Genomic DNA, 13,356 nt, shown 5'->3' on the forward strand with positions numbered 1-13,356 from the left:
ATCCAGTTTATGTTACATTTAAACAGCATATTTTATTAGCTGAATGTGAACACACCTCTCTAGTGACAACCCTTGCACAGATAATCAGTCAGGCATTTAAGGGGACAGGGATCCTTACTGTATTTAAGAACTGATTTAATAATTAAGTCAACACTCTTTATCAGCCTGTTCTCCTCCAAAAAGCGACCAAATAGGTCGATTGTTCAGCAGCTTATTACGACCTATAGTCACGTTTTAAAGTTTAGCACCTCAGTGTGGTCGTGTAAGAAACAGACATTTTTTGGCATATGCTCCCGTTGATTGCAAATACTCTGGAGGATCGTATTCCCTAATAACCCTCTCTGAAAAATCTTAAATTGTAGGATCGTTTGGCCACTAAAATGCTTTTTGATTTGATTTCTAGCGAGAAGTGTATATTGTGCTTTTAGAATCTACGTCCAGTGGATGTGTAGGATCTATAGTTTGATAGATATTAAGAAGATGATTTGAGGTCTCGCCAGGAGAATGTGTATATACTACGTCTTTCCGCAGCGTCCATGTAAAGTTGGCGTCAACCCTCACGGGGTGAAAACAGTATTTCCGGTCTCGAAGTTTTCATAATAAAACCGGAAGTATTCCCCTCACTGACAAATTATTTTACAGTGATATCTGCCGTATTCATCCACAAAAAAATCATCAGTTTATCTTTGTTAATTACACAACATTGACTGGTTTAAATTGTGTGCAATGCTTTTGTGTTTTTAACCTTCGATTCGGAGAAACAAATAGTTTTTGGGGAGTTTAGGATGGCCGAAGACACTACACTACCCATAATCCTCAGCTATCGTTTGGGACTACAACATCCGCTTTGCTTGACAAACCCCGTGATTAGTCTTCCAGCTCTGTGATTCGATGTCGGAGTGGCAGTGCGCCCAGGTTACGCCGAGCTCTTTGAAATGGAATGAATCCACGGCAGACTATCCAAAACTGGACTCGAACGGGTAATTTTACTATTAACTTTATTGTGAAATTAAAACAGAACGGTAAAGAAAAATACAGTTTCAGTCTGTCGATTTGAAGCTTATGCATTGCACCATGAACCTGTATAGACCTGTAACAGTCAACTGCATGAGGAGTTGGAAAGGTAGTTTCTGAAGATGTTACAAATAACACACAGCATACAATGCCATAATAACTTTGTATTATTAGTGTAGGACATTTATGTATGTATAACATCTGAATATGTGTAGTTTTATTCATGTTTTCACACATTTTACAGGAGATTGCTTTAATATTGCACATATTGTAGGTCTACACGTTAATATCTGATTTTGTAAAACATCACAGACAGAAAGGTATATCCGTCATTTAATGGTAAGCTATTGAAATTGTGATTCCATAGGTGTGTCTCCCATCACCCAAAACTGAATATTCTCTCAACTCAGTATTTACATTCTTTAATTAGAAGAAAATCAGTAATATCTTTAAAAAGTCCTTTTCTATCAGCTGTGCACCGTTATGGTGTAAATACAGCCTATCCAATTGGTTCAAATATAAAAGTCAGCCGAATTAATGCTGATACTGCAAGGAGACGTATTGTGTGAAGAGAAATTGAAGATGTTGTGTAATTGCTGATATATTTATGATCCACATCACGTATTCAGTTTTGGCGGCATCTCTTCCAATTTGTCCAAAGGTCTTTTAATCAGGGCTCTATAAATAGAGAACTACGGCAGATGTGTAATGTTTAATGCAGCCGAACCGTGTATTACAATGCCGTTATGTAATGACTTCCAAAGAGAGAAGCAAGCACACTCGGATTAAAGTATTATTTTATTTTTTTCGGATTTCACATCGCATAAACACCATATCCCAACGTGCATTGCGGCTAAAACATCCAATCACCGAGCTTCAACGATAGCTGAGGATTATGGGTAGTTCGATGTTTTAGCCTATCAACACCTCTGAAAAAAGAAATGTGTGTCTCAGAATCGAAAGGGAAAAACCTATGGGGAAAAACACAAAAGCATTGTACACAATTTAAACCAATTAATGTTGTGAAATTAACAAGGATGAAGTGATGTGTTTTAGTGGATGAGTACTGCAGATATAGCTTTAACAGTGAGGGGAATACGGTTTTTCGAGACCGGAAATACTGTTTTCACCCGGTGAGGATTGACGCTAACTTTACATGGACGCTGCCGTTACACGTTCATCTTCGTAATATCTATCAAACTATAGATCCTACACATCGACTGGACATGGATTCTAAAATTACAATCTACACTTCTCGCTAGAAATCTGATGAAAAAGCATTTTAATGGCCAAACTATCCTACAATTTAGGATTTTCCAGAGAGGGTTATTTGTGTATATATACGACCCTCCGGAGCATTTGCAGTCCACAGGAGCACTAGAGGTCGAACAATTTAAAACGTGATTATAGGTCGTAATAAGGGCTTGAACAATCGACCTATTTGGTCGTATGAGTTGGAGGACTTGTTGCTCTTTATTGAGCTTCGTTGATACCAGCGTCTGGGGACAATCTCCAATCATTCTTAAGTTGTATACTTTACATATCTGATAAATGGATATCAAAGAGATTAGATTCAGCAGAATATCTATAGAGAATTACACACGCTGCGCCCTGTGTGCAAACATGCTCAACTGGGTGAGCATTATAGATCTGAACCATTAGCAAGTTGACAGGTAGGAACTGTAGATGCATTATAGAAATACTGAACCAAGGTGTTAGCCAAATCAGTTTTATCCAGACACAGAGGGGACGGATGGACCCATCTAATAATCCAACCTCACTTTAACATTAGATAAAAATGGAATGGAATATACAATACAGGCCATGAGGAGTGCTTCATGAGGCCATTCCTAGAGCAGCCAGCCATCATGGTTTTATGGAAGCCAAGATGGCATGTCTGTGGGTTCAATCGTTGCTATAAATGTCACTTCTCTGCTGTTTGTGTTATTGTTTCATCACTCATCTCTGGTCCACTGTTGCACATCCTTTCAGAGAGCTTAAGCTCCTGAAAGCCTTGCCTTGTCAAAAATCAAGTCACATTCGCTGTCACATGCAGTGACAGTGACATGAATGTCACCATCACATTCTTGTACTCGCAGTTTACTTTGGAAAAGGGTTTGAGCTCCTTTCGAACATCAAATTGCAACTGTTAAAATGCTTTGACAGTTTTTGGAATTTTAAGAACTCTGGCCTCATTTTGGAATCCAGTTTTCTGTTATTTTCTCTCTAGTGTCAGGTACATTATGCACACACCGTGAACAGACTGTGAAAACAACTCCATCTGTTATATTTGTATTAATGTATTTATGCTAATGAACAACAGCAGTGGATTTTAGGAGGTTTTACAGTTCACCACCCTTGTACATGTGCAGTTGAAAGGAGAGTAAGCCTTTTCCAAGTATATATTGGCAAAACAAGCAGGGGAAAGACTTTATTCCTTAGATTCCTGCCAAGTTTATCACTAAACATGCATCAAGTCACTTCACCTTAAATTCAGGAGATAATATGTTGAGCTCTGATTAAAATAACCTATTAGGACCACTTTAGCTCGAAGCTGTATATTACCTTTCAGCACCTGGGAACAGTATATTTATACTGGAGATTATTCAGCCAAACCTTGGCCCAGCACAATGACAATGACAGCATGGAATTTATTTTTCTGCGCCCTACTAATGGCAACAGAGGCTTACTGTCATGTGTTTCTGTGTGTATAATGGATGTTACCCTCATAACACGTCTGTGAGGAACAAAACTAAATCCTTACAAATTGTCACTGCTGTAACATAATAGCGATGGGCCCCATTGGAAACAGTTTTGCCTGGCGACCGAATGCACAGATCATTTGGCGGTGATGAGGCTTAATGATCATAATCACACTCATACCCAGAACATAGAGAAAAATGTTCCTCGCTCATTAGGTCCACCTGGGTTCCTTGTGCAGGGTGCTATACATCTCTCATCATCAACATCCCATCAACATTGCAAGCTCCAAATGTATGCATTTAAACGGGTTTGTGGATGTGGATGTTATTTAACACTATTGGTTATATACAAGTAATTGAAAGGATGTTCAAATGTATAGATGACTGACTCTTAGGTTTTAAGTGGTGGAGTTTTTCTTAATTATTTGGTACCTTTAGCCCATAGACTGTATCAAATACGGAACTTGAATTTGCAATGTCACCCATAGGTCACAAAAAAATGAGCTTTTAACTATTTCAATCGAGCTTCTGTCCTGTTTCAGTTAAGCTTTGAAAATGAATTGATATCGAGTCCTTTTTCTCTTCTTTGTTTTTACATATACTCGTCTAAGAAGCACAAGATCCTAATTCTAAACTATTTATGTGACTGCACAAATGACTTACTGTTATACTGTAGTGAATACAATTGTTTTTCCACACAATTTCCCCCAGTCAAAATAACATTTTGTACGCATCTGGGTGTATTACAGACCATTTGATCACTATTAGATACTCACTACATGACCATTGCATGAAACCAAACATGACAGGACTAAAGGCTATTTTTAGTGAACAGCCACTTGGATTAAATTGCTATAGCGCTGTGTCCTAAATTCAACAATTACTGCAGTCTACAGTGTTTCTTGGCTGATGATGTCCGCATTACATTTTTCTGTGTTTTCCGATCATCCTGACCATTAAGGGCACCAGAGGCTATTCATTTGCATAGAAAACATACTAAGGACTTTATAATACAACTACTTGATGTTCCTTTTGGTCATGATTGACAAACTATAGACAACATTGTCACCACATGACGTAATTATATGAACAATTTAGGCTCTGACTCTTTTTGTTTTACCTTAATTGTTCAACAAATTCTTCAGTATAGTGGTGCAGTCAGATTCAGCTTATTTCCATCTAAGGCATTTATAGCCTTTTAATTCTGTCAAATGTGATTACATTACTCATTGCATTAAGAAAATCTGACAGCAGAATTGAAAACAAATGTTAGAAGAGAGGAAAACGAGGAGTGCTTTAGTTCTACTGTCACCGTAGGCGAGCTATTTATTTTTTTGGCAACAAAAGCACCTTGTCTTTTTCCAATCCTTCACTTTCTCGGTTTCAAGCACAGTCTGAGCTCCAGGGACTGCTGCATGACAGGTATTGGTAAATCCGATATAAAATTGTAAAAGGCGGCCGGAAGCTAGCCATATTTTTAATGCCTTTTTTCCCTATGGAAAGACTTCCTTTACAATTGTAAGAATGCTGTCTAGTTGTAAGAATCCTGTCTAGTAAACTTTCTGTGAGTGATAATGCACTGAAGTTCTAATTGGTGCCTCAGTAAAATGTACTGAATAAACAAAACATAAAGGAGACTTTATAGGGAATGTGATAGACGATGTGTATATGGACTGACTAATGAGCATTATACATCTTCTCTTCTGGTCTTTAGTCATTACATTTCATTTAGCTGACGCTTTTATCCAAAGAGACTTACAATAAGTGCATTCGACCAAGAAGATACAAACTTGAAGAAAACAGAATCATATAAGTACATTAGGTTTCATAGAGCCAAACCATTTTAAGTGCTACTCAACAGGCTTTAGATAAGCCAGTCCTTTTTTAGTATGTAAGTGCTTTTTATTTAGTTTTTTTGTTTTGTTTTTTGTTTTCTGTTTTCTGTTTTCCATTTTATTGCTCGAAGTGGAGTCGAAAGAGATGAGTTTTCAGTCTGCGCCGGAAGATGTGTAAACTTTCTGCTGTCCTGATGTCAATGGGGAGCTCATTCCACCATTTTGGAGCCAGGATAGCAAACCCACGTGTTTTTGCTGATGGGAACTTGGGTCCCCCTCGCAGTGCGGGTGCAGCGAGCTGTTTGGCTGATGCAGAGCGGAGTGCACGCGCTGGGCTGTACAGTTTAACCATGTCCTGGATGTAGGAAGGCCCAGATCCATTCACAGCATGGTACGCAAGTACATTGAAGTAGATTCTAGCAGTTACTGGAAGCCAGTGAAGTGAGCGGAGGGCAAATGTGTTGTGGGAGAATTTAGGAAGGTTGAAGACCAGACGAGCCGCTGCATTCTGGATGAGCTGCAGAGGTTGGATGGCACATGCAGGTAGACCAGCCAGGAGGGGGTTGCAGTGAAGGACAGTTTGTTATCTAGGGTCACACCCAAATTCCTTGCAGTCTGACTCGGGGAAACAATAGAGGTGCCGATGTTGATTGTTAGGTCAAGAGTGGGACAATCTTTTCCCGGAAGAAAAAGCAGTTCAGTCTTGTCAAGGTTGAGCTTGAGGTGGTGAGCAGACTGCTAGACAAGCAGATATGCGTGCGACAACCTGGGTCTCTGAGCGGGGAAAGGACAAAATGAATTTTGTGTCGTCAGCGTAGCAATGGTATGAAAAACTATGCTAATGACTGATCCGAGCGAGTTCGTGTACAGAGAGAAGAAAGGAGGGGAAAGAGGACAGAGCCCTGAGGGACCCCTGTAGGTAATTGACAAGAGTTGGACTCGGGCCCTCTCCAAGTTACCCTGTAGGTGCGGTCTTTGAGGTATGAGGTGAGGAGGGAAAGTGCAGAGCCTGAAACTCCAAGTTCTTGGAGTGCGAAGGAGGATCTGATGGTTCACCGTGTCGAATGCAGCAGACAGGTCCAAAAGGATGATGACAGAGGAGAGGGAGGCTGCTTTAGCAGTGTGCAGTTCCTCAGAGACAGCAAGGAGAGCAGTTTCTGTTGAGTGACCTGCCTTGAAACCAGACTCGTGCGGATCACGAAGGTTGTTCTGATGGAGATAACAGGAGAGTTGTTTAAAGACAGCGCGTTCAAGTGTTTTAGACAGGAACGGGAGGAGAGAGACAGGCCTGTAGTTTATAACATTGGACGGGTTGAGAGTGGGTTTCTTTAGGAGAGGTTTTACTATTGCCTCCTTGAGACTGTTTGGAAAGTGACCAGAAGTTAGAGAAGTATTGATGAGATGGGTGAGAAACGGTAGAATATCAGGAGTGATAGTCTGAAGGAGGCTTGAGGTCAGAGGACAGGTGGTAGGACGGTAGGGGAAAAGGAGTCCTTTGAAACTTTATTTTTTTATCTGCCGAGCACATTATTAGAGTCTACCAATCTCTGTCTCTAATGAGAACTCTCCCTACCTTTCAACTCTACTAACTATAATGAGTAGCCGCGTTATGACTGAACTTCAAGGCGTAGATGGATCTAATGTCCAAAATGTTTATTCATCCAGGACGTTTAAAGCCTTAAAGAAGACACATACGCAAAGAGTTTCCTCATGTGAGTGGAAGTTGCTTCAATAGGTGGCAATATGTCAGGAAATTAGCAACGCAATTTTCAGACAGACATAAGAACAAGGAAATGATGGCTTTGACTCCAGAGGGCATCCTGTAGTATTTATGGTGAACATTACATTTTTAACAGAATTGGTTTTAACACAAACCCGGTTTAAACAGAGAGAAAGAAAGAGAAAGGAGGTTGAAAACATTAAAGCCGGATTGTATGAGCATAGAAAAAAAGATCTCACCAAGTCTGTTGTCTAGCTTCGTTTGTTGAGCAACACTCGGCCTGCCCTGGAGCATGTCACCTGTTGAAAGGGAGATGAAAGCTTGAATTAGGAAAACATAACATTTGAGCTCATTTACATGAACTGTATTCTGTTTAACTGGCAACACTTTTCTTTTTTACTCTGTTTTCGTGGAATGTATGTCAGAAAACCTGACTTCCTTCAAACTGTTTGCACATGTTACTCACTGGGACCGTATTGATCTCAGTCCCATGTTCCCTGCTTCAGTATTTCTCAGCCAAAGGTTGATTGCATAGAAAGTAGATGCATGTGTGCTTTATTTATTGCAATGAGGACACACAGTCAGGTTCATAATGATGACTGTAAATATTTGTATATCAATAACACCTCATGGCTCTGAGATTTATGAAGCAGTATATCAATGTTATTGGGTCTTGTCAAATCCTGTGTAAGTGCATTGATTGAAATTGTCAACACGTTTGATACATTATTAAGGAAAAAGCTAACAGAATAACTTATGGCTGATTTACATTTTCTATATGCATGCATAGTCATTTTGAGTGATGGAATACAATACAAACATTAAAGCATGGAGACATGTCACAGTAGAGGCAGTAAATACAAATATGAAACTGATATTGAACATAATAAGGGCCTCTTTAAAACAAAGTTTTTTTCCACCATGCGGTCACCTCTTATCACTCACACATAAAAAAATTAAAAAAGGGTTGGTAACTCAGGGTTCTTTGGCTCATGAGCATCACTGCCAGTGTAAAAGACTTATACGATACGGATGTTGACTTCACTTTGTTTTCAGCTACAACCAATATTAAGACGGCTCTTTTAAAGTGAGCTCATCACAAACAGAGTGTAGAGGGATGGTCACAGGTTGCAGCATTATTAGTGCAGCCTCCTATTTGAACACTAACTTGGAGTGTATGTTCACATCCACTCATTTGTTTACTCCTCCTGTAATGATCAGCGCTGCACAGAGGCACTGAAAACACCGATTCCCCCGAGGAAAGTGTTTGATCTCCTCTCTGTTCAGTGGCAATAAAAGGAGGGAGGGGGGGTGTTGAATTTCAGAAAAGCACAATGAGAGCCTTTTAAGTATGACACAGCTGCAAACACTACATGTGTGAATGCTTGAGAGGCCTGCACCCCAATCACATGGTTTCCTTTCCCTCATTGTGCTGGTGTTTTCAGGCTGTATGCATGTGTTTTCCATGAGAGGTCATTTCGTTTTTATGTCAATTGCCAGACTGCAACCGCCTTGTATAATTACCAATAATGACAGTGTTAGGATGCAGTCGCTAGGCAACATCTAAAGATTGAAGACATAAGGATGAAGGAGATTGTGTAGCGCTATAGAAAGGTTTATTCCAGGGTTTTATGCGCTGCATTATCATGGGAGTGTTTGGTCAAATCGTGTTTATGAACTTCTCAAAATCTCCGTCATCTCTCTCATGAATACTGAGGGTGGTGTGGGCGTAGGCACATGCACAAGCACTCACAATGAATGGATTTAATAGTAAGGATATGTATTTGGTTTGATTTGGTTCAAGGACATTATCAAGGTTATTGAATATTTAATGTATTCAGTTTGAGTTAGTGTTGATTATTTAAGCACACATCTGTGGTGGTAATAATTCAAAATAAAATAAATATAGATGATTAAGGGATTGTGCACAAATGATAAGTGTAATAAGGGGGACTTTGCTTTATATTTTACCTTTATTATACATTTGTACAACTCTTCCCTAGATTTGTGTCTTAAAATAATGTTTAGATGTGAAACACAACAATCTTTTCGATTCAATGTTCCCTTTCCATAGATGTTAAGTAAAAAATGTATACATATCCTTATTTGTAACATACGCCTTAATTTTCTTAAGTAATACAAATATTTTTTACTTGAACATGACAAATGTGGCACTGGTCTATTTTAATTATTTTATTAGGAAGAATATATTATAAAATGTTTTCCCTCTAATGTCTGGAAGAGCTTAGTAATAAATTGTCAAATCATATTTAAAAAATAAATGTTGTGTGTTGAGATTGTTTCTTCTTTCTTTCTGTCGTTATCAGGATCCCCATTGGCACTACAAAGAGCGTTGGCTAAATATATATTAAATATGATATAGCCTCATATAAATTGTAGTTCCTTAATCGAATAAACCCAGCATCGGATCGAAGCAGAATGTGATATTGTCATATATTTTATCGTGCTAAATATTGGAAAAATATCATAGTGATTAAACTTGTAATTTGTACCTAACCACAGTACAACTCCTTTAAATACATAAACAAAAAGGTAGACAAAATTATGTATGACACCTAATGAAACATGAGGTACCACAACGTGAAGATTGAATATATTTATAGTTGAACGCCAGCTCTGTGTTGTGTCTCGGCAGATCTGTTAATATTATTTCTCTGTTTAGTTTTAGTCCATGTCTGCTACCCTTTTTGTTGTCTGCCATTTCCTGTTTTACTTTGCCATTTCCTTTCTCATTTTCAGTTAGTTTGACTCCTACCTTGTCACTTTGCTCACGGACCTGATTACCTGCCCCGCCCTTATTGTTTGCATCTGTAGAGTTCCTTATTTGTGTATATATTCTGTGTGATCCCTGTGCTCAGTGCCAGATCGTTTTTTGAACCTTGAGAATGGATTACCTTGCTTATCACCACAGTAAAAACCTTTTTTGAAATCATCTTTTGTCTGGAGTCGTGCATTTGGGTCCTATCAAGTTTTTGTCTGCTCCAGTCGTAACACTCTCTGGCTGTGGACAGGCTTAAGCATTGTCATATCTCTGTTCCACCAAGGGCCCAAATAACAAAACTAAATATAAATTACACCTGGTGTCCTGCCTAATATGATATAATATATGGTTGTTGACAATTCATCACAGGTAATACAATTAAAAGATTCTGAGTCGCATAATCAGGCATGTAACCAGGTGCGTTTAGGATCAGCAAATAAGCCCCTCAGACAGGTGTGCCAAACAGCGTGCGGCAAATATTAGAATCTGAGCTAATTACTGTCGGAAAATGTCTAGTGACATGCGGGAGAGGAGCCCAGTGATAAATGCAAATTACGCTTCAATGTCTTGTTGTTCGGCTGAAGGACAGGCGGAAATGTGTGTGTGTTTAGGAAAAAAGAAAACCAAAAAGACGTGTGAAGCAGACAAAGTCAACCTTTTCCGTTACAATGATTTGTAGGCTAGGTGGCAGCACGTGATGTCACATGGTAGCTCATGAACGTGACTAATAATTCTTCTCATTTAGATTTCATTTTAAACGCCGTTTGATTTATGTTTCCTCATATAAGAAGACACACAATATGATTTACGTCCTTTTTATAAAAAAGACCAATAATATGGTACATTTGAAAGCCACATGCTGTTGGATATAAAAATGTCAGTATCAGTTTGATTTGGGGCAGTGACCATCAATCACAGAACTCAAAAATATAAGATATATATATGAGAAGACAAAAAAGGAATATTAAGGAAATCAAATATCAATTGGTCGAACATTTTATTTCACTTCTGCATTTACCTGTTAAGCTATGACATTTGCTGTTATCGTTTTAAGCTGTTTTCAAGCTTTTATCAGTGAACACTGTATGACATAATCTCCCTTTCCCTCTTCTGTCTTTTCTACAGGACCCCTCTGTTTTAACTGATATGGCTGCTGCAATGTGGAAGCTTAAATCACTGCACATGGGCTTGTGGATCTTCTTCCTGCTCGTCAACCTCCTTCCTGCAGCCAGGTACGACAACAGCCTATTGTAGTTGCAAGTTGCAACACAGTCTCACTCCCTGATAGTCCAATAGCGACGCTTGGTCAGGGTCCTGTGGCGTGCAGTTGGGACGCGCCGAGTCTCCTTCAGCTTCATAAACGGACGCAAAGAGCTTTCAACTGATAGCAATGTAATCCCAACGGCGGCGGTATTCGACGCTTAGGGAAGCACCGCATCGGTCCATGTCGGCGGCAGTTAAAGGCAATGTGAGCGTCCATTTCCATTGGATAACGGAGAATTTTACACCCGGAAGTAAGTATTCTCCTTACTGTTGATTGATTTTACAGTGATATCTGCACTACTCATCAACTCAAAAATAGTTTCCAGTCTATTCTGAGGCCCGATCTCTATAGATAAATAAAGAACTAAGCCAGATGTGTAATATTTAATGCAGCCGAACCATTTATTACAATGCATATGTGATATACTTTCATAGAGTAAAGCAAGCACTGCTGAATAAAGTATGATTTTATCTTTTACGAAACGTTTTTTTCATATGGAATACAATCGGAGGTCAACCAATCACGGAGCTTGAGGACTAATCATGGGGTTTGTCGAGCAAAGCGCATGGTGTAGTCTCAAACGATAGCTGAGGATTATGGGTAGTGTAGTGTCTTCGGCCATCCTAAACTCTGATACAACTATTGTACGCATTGTACACAATTTAAACCAATCAATGTTGTGTAATTAGCAAGGATAATCTGGTGTTTTTCAGTTGATGAGTAGTGCAGATATCACTGTAAAATCAATCGACAGTAAGGAGAATACTTACTTCCGGGTGTAAAATTCTCCGTAATCCAATGGGAATGGACGCTCTTTGCATCCATTTATGAAGCTGAAGGGGACTCGGTGCGTCACAACTGCACGCCAAAGGACCCTGACCAAGCGTCGCTATTGGACTATCAGGGAGTGAGACTGTGTTGTGTAGGTCACCTCTCAATCCCCCCCCCCCCAGACTCTGTCTCTCCAGCTGATTTTCTTGTGATGTGCTTTGTATAATACTTTTAATAATCAGTCTCACTGCTGCAGCAGACACAGTCTAACAAACGCCTTCAGAAGTTAAATCTAAACTGTAAGCACAAAATCAAGAGAAGTTTTTTTCCGTTTTTACACAGAGAGATAGCCTTATCTTTGACTTTGGTATATTTAATCATCCAAACCTCTTTATTGATCACAATTGGCTGTGAAAATGCTTTGTATTGATTTATCCATGCAAAAGGTTTATCCATTATTTACTGAAGTCTCAGGATTTGAGACTTCCTGGACCAGACTGTGACTTTCACCGTTTTGGACAAGGTTTAAAAATAGATCTCATCCGACCTTGTCATGATTAGGCCCAAAAAGAGCAAACACAGAGTGAGCACATGCTCTCATGGAAATGTTACTCTGCACCGGTCTGAATTTCACTGACTGCTAAATTAATGTGCATTGTGCAGCACACCATAGCCCTGATGATCCATTCGCAGTATTCCACCCCCCCCCCCCCCTGCATCCTGTGCACATTTCTTAGTTTGTGTGCTAGTCATCAAATAAATATATACAGGACAAATCTCTGGAATGTATAGAAGTAATTCTAACCACACTGCTTGTAATTTCAAACAAAGAGATTACATAGGTTGACATGTTGGCATTGATAAGGTGTTATGTTATGGTGGGTAGTGTAAATCACTTAACGATTTTGCACGCTGTGAAAGGCGAACCTGGAAGAAGCAGGCAGAGAGAGAAATCAGAACAGTGTGACAGGGATTAGCCCAGATGTCTTTGTCGTTGTGCCACTTGGCTCTCCTAGCTTGTTAGGCACACATACTGTAGAGTTCAAATGACATACATTAAATAGAAATGTGTGGTCAGAACACCATTGGTCCGGTACTGTTTTTCATGGTATGGGCTGGACACCTTGGTAGCATTGAAGTCCTAATGATACAGTGATAAGCTAGCCACATAGCTCGCTATCAACTGTGTTCCAACAGTTTGTGGGAAACCCTTTCTGTTCCAACTGAGGGTGTAGGAAAATCATTCCTAGCATTTAGTGCCATTTCAG

At 39.4% G+C, this 13,356-nt stretch overlaps 1 protein-coding gene across 3 annotated transcripts in view; it reads left to right on the forward strand.

The window, feature by feature from the left end:
• The window catches only part of gabra3 (gamma-aminobutyric acid type A receptor subunit alpha3), a 125,301-nt gene that overhangs the window by 50,238 nt on the left and 61,707 nt on the right, over positions 1-13,356 (forward strand). For all 3 annotated transcript variants that reach the window (XM_079647894.1, XM_079647893.1, XM_079647895.1), the window contains one exon: positions 11,179-11,285. In XM_079647894.1, coding sequence (XP_079504020.1) covers positions 11,200-11,285 — 86 coding nt within the window. In that variant the 5' untranslated portion in view covers positions 11,179-11,199. The remainder of the gene's footprint in view (positions 1-11,178; positions 11,286-13,356) is intronic.

This window comes from Notothenia rossii, assembly GCF_949606895.1.
Source record: "Notothenia rossii genome assembly, chromosome: 9".
NCBI classification, from domain to species: Eukaryota; Metazoa; Chordata; class Actinopteri; order Perciformes; family Nototheniidae; genus Notothenia; species Notothenia rossii.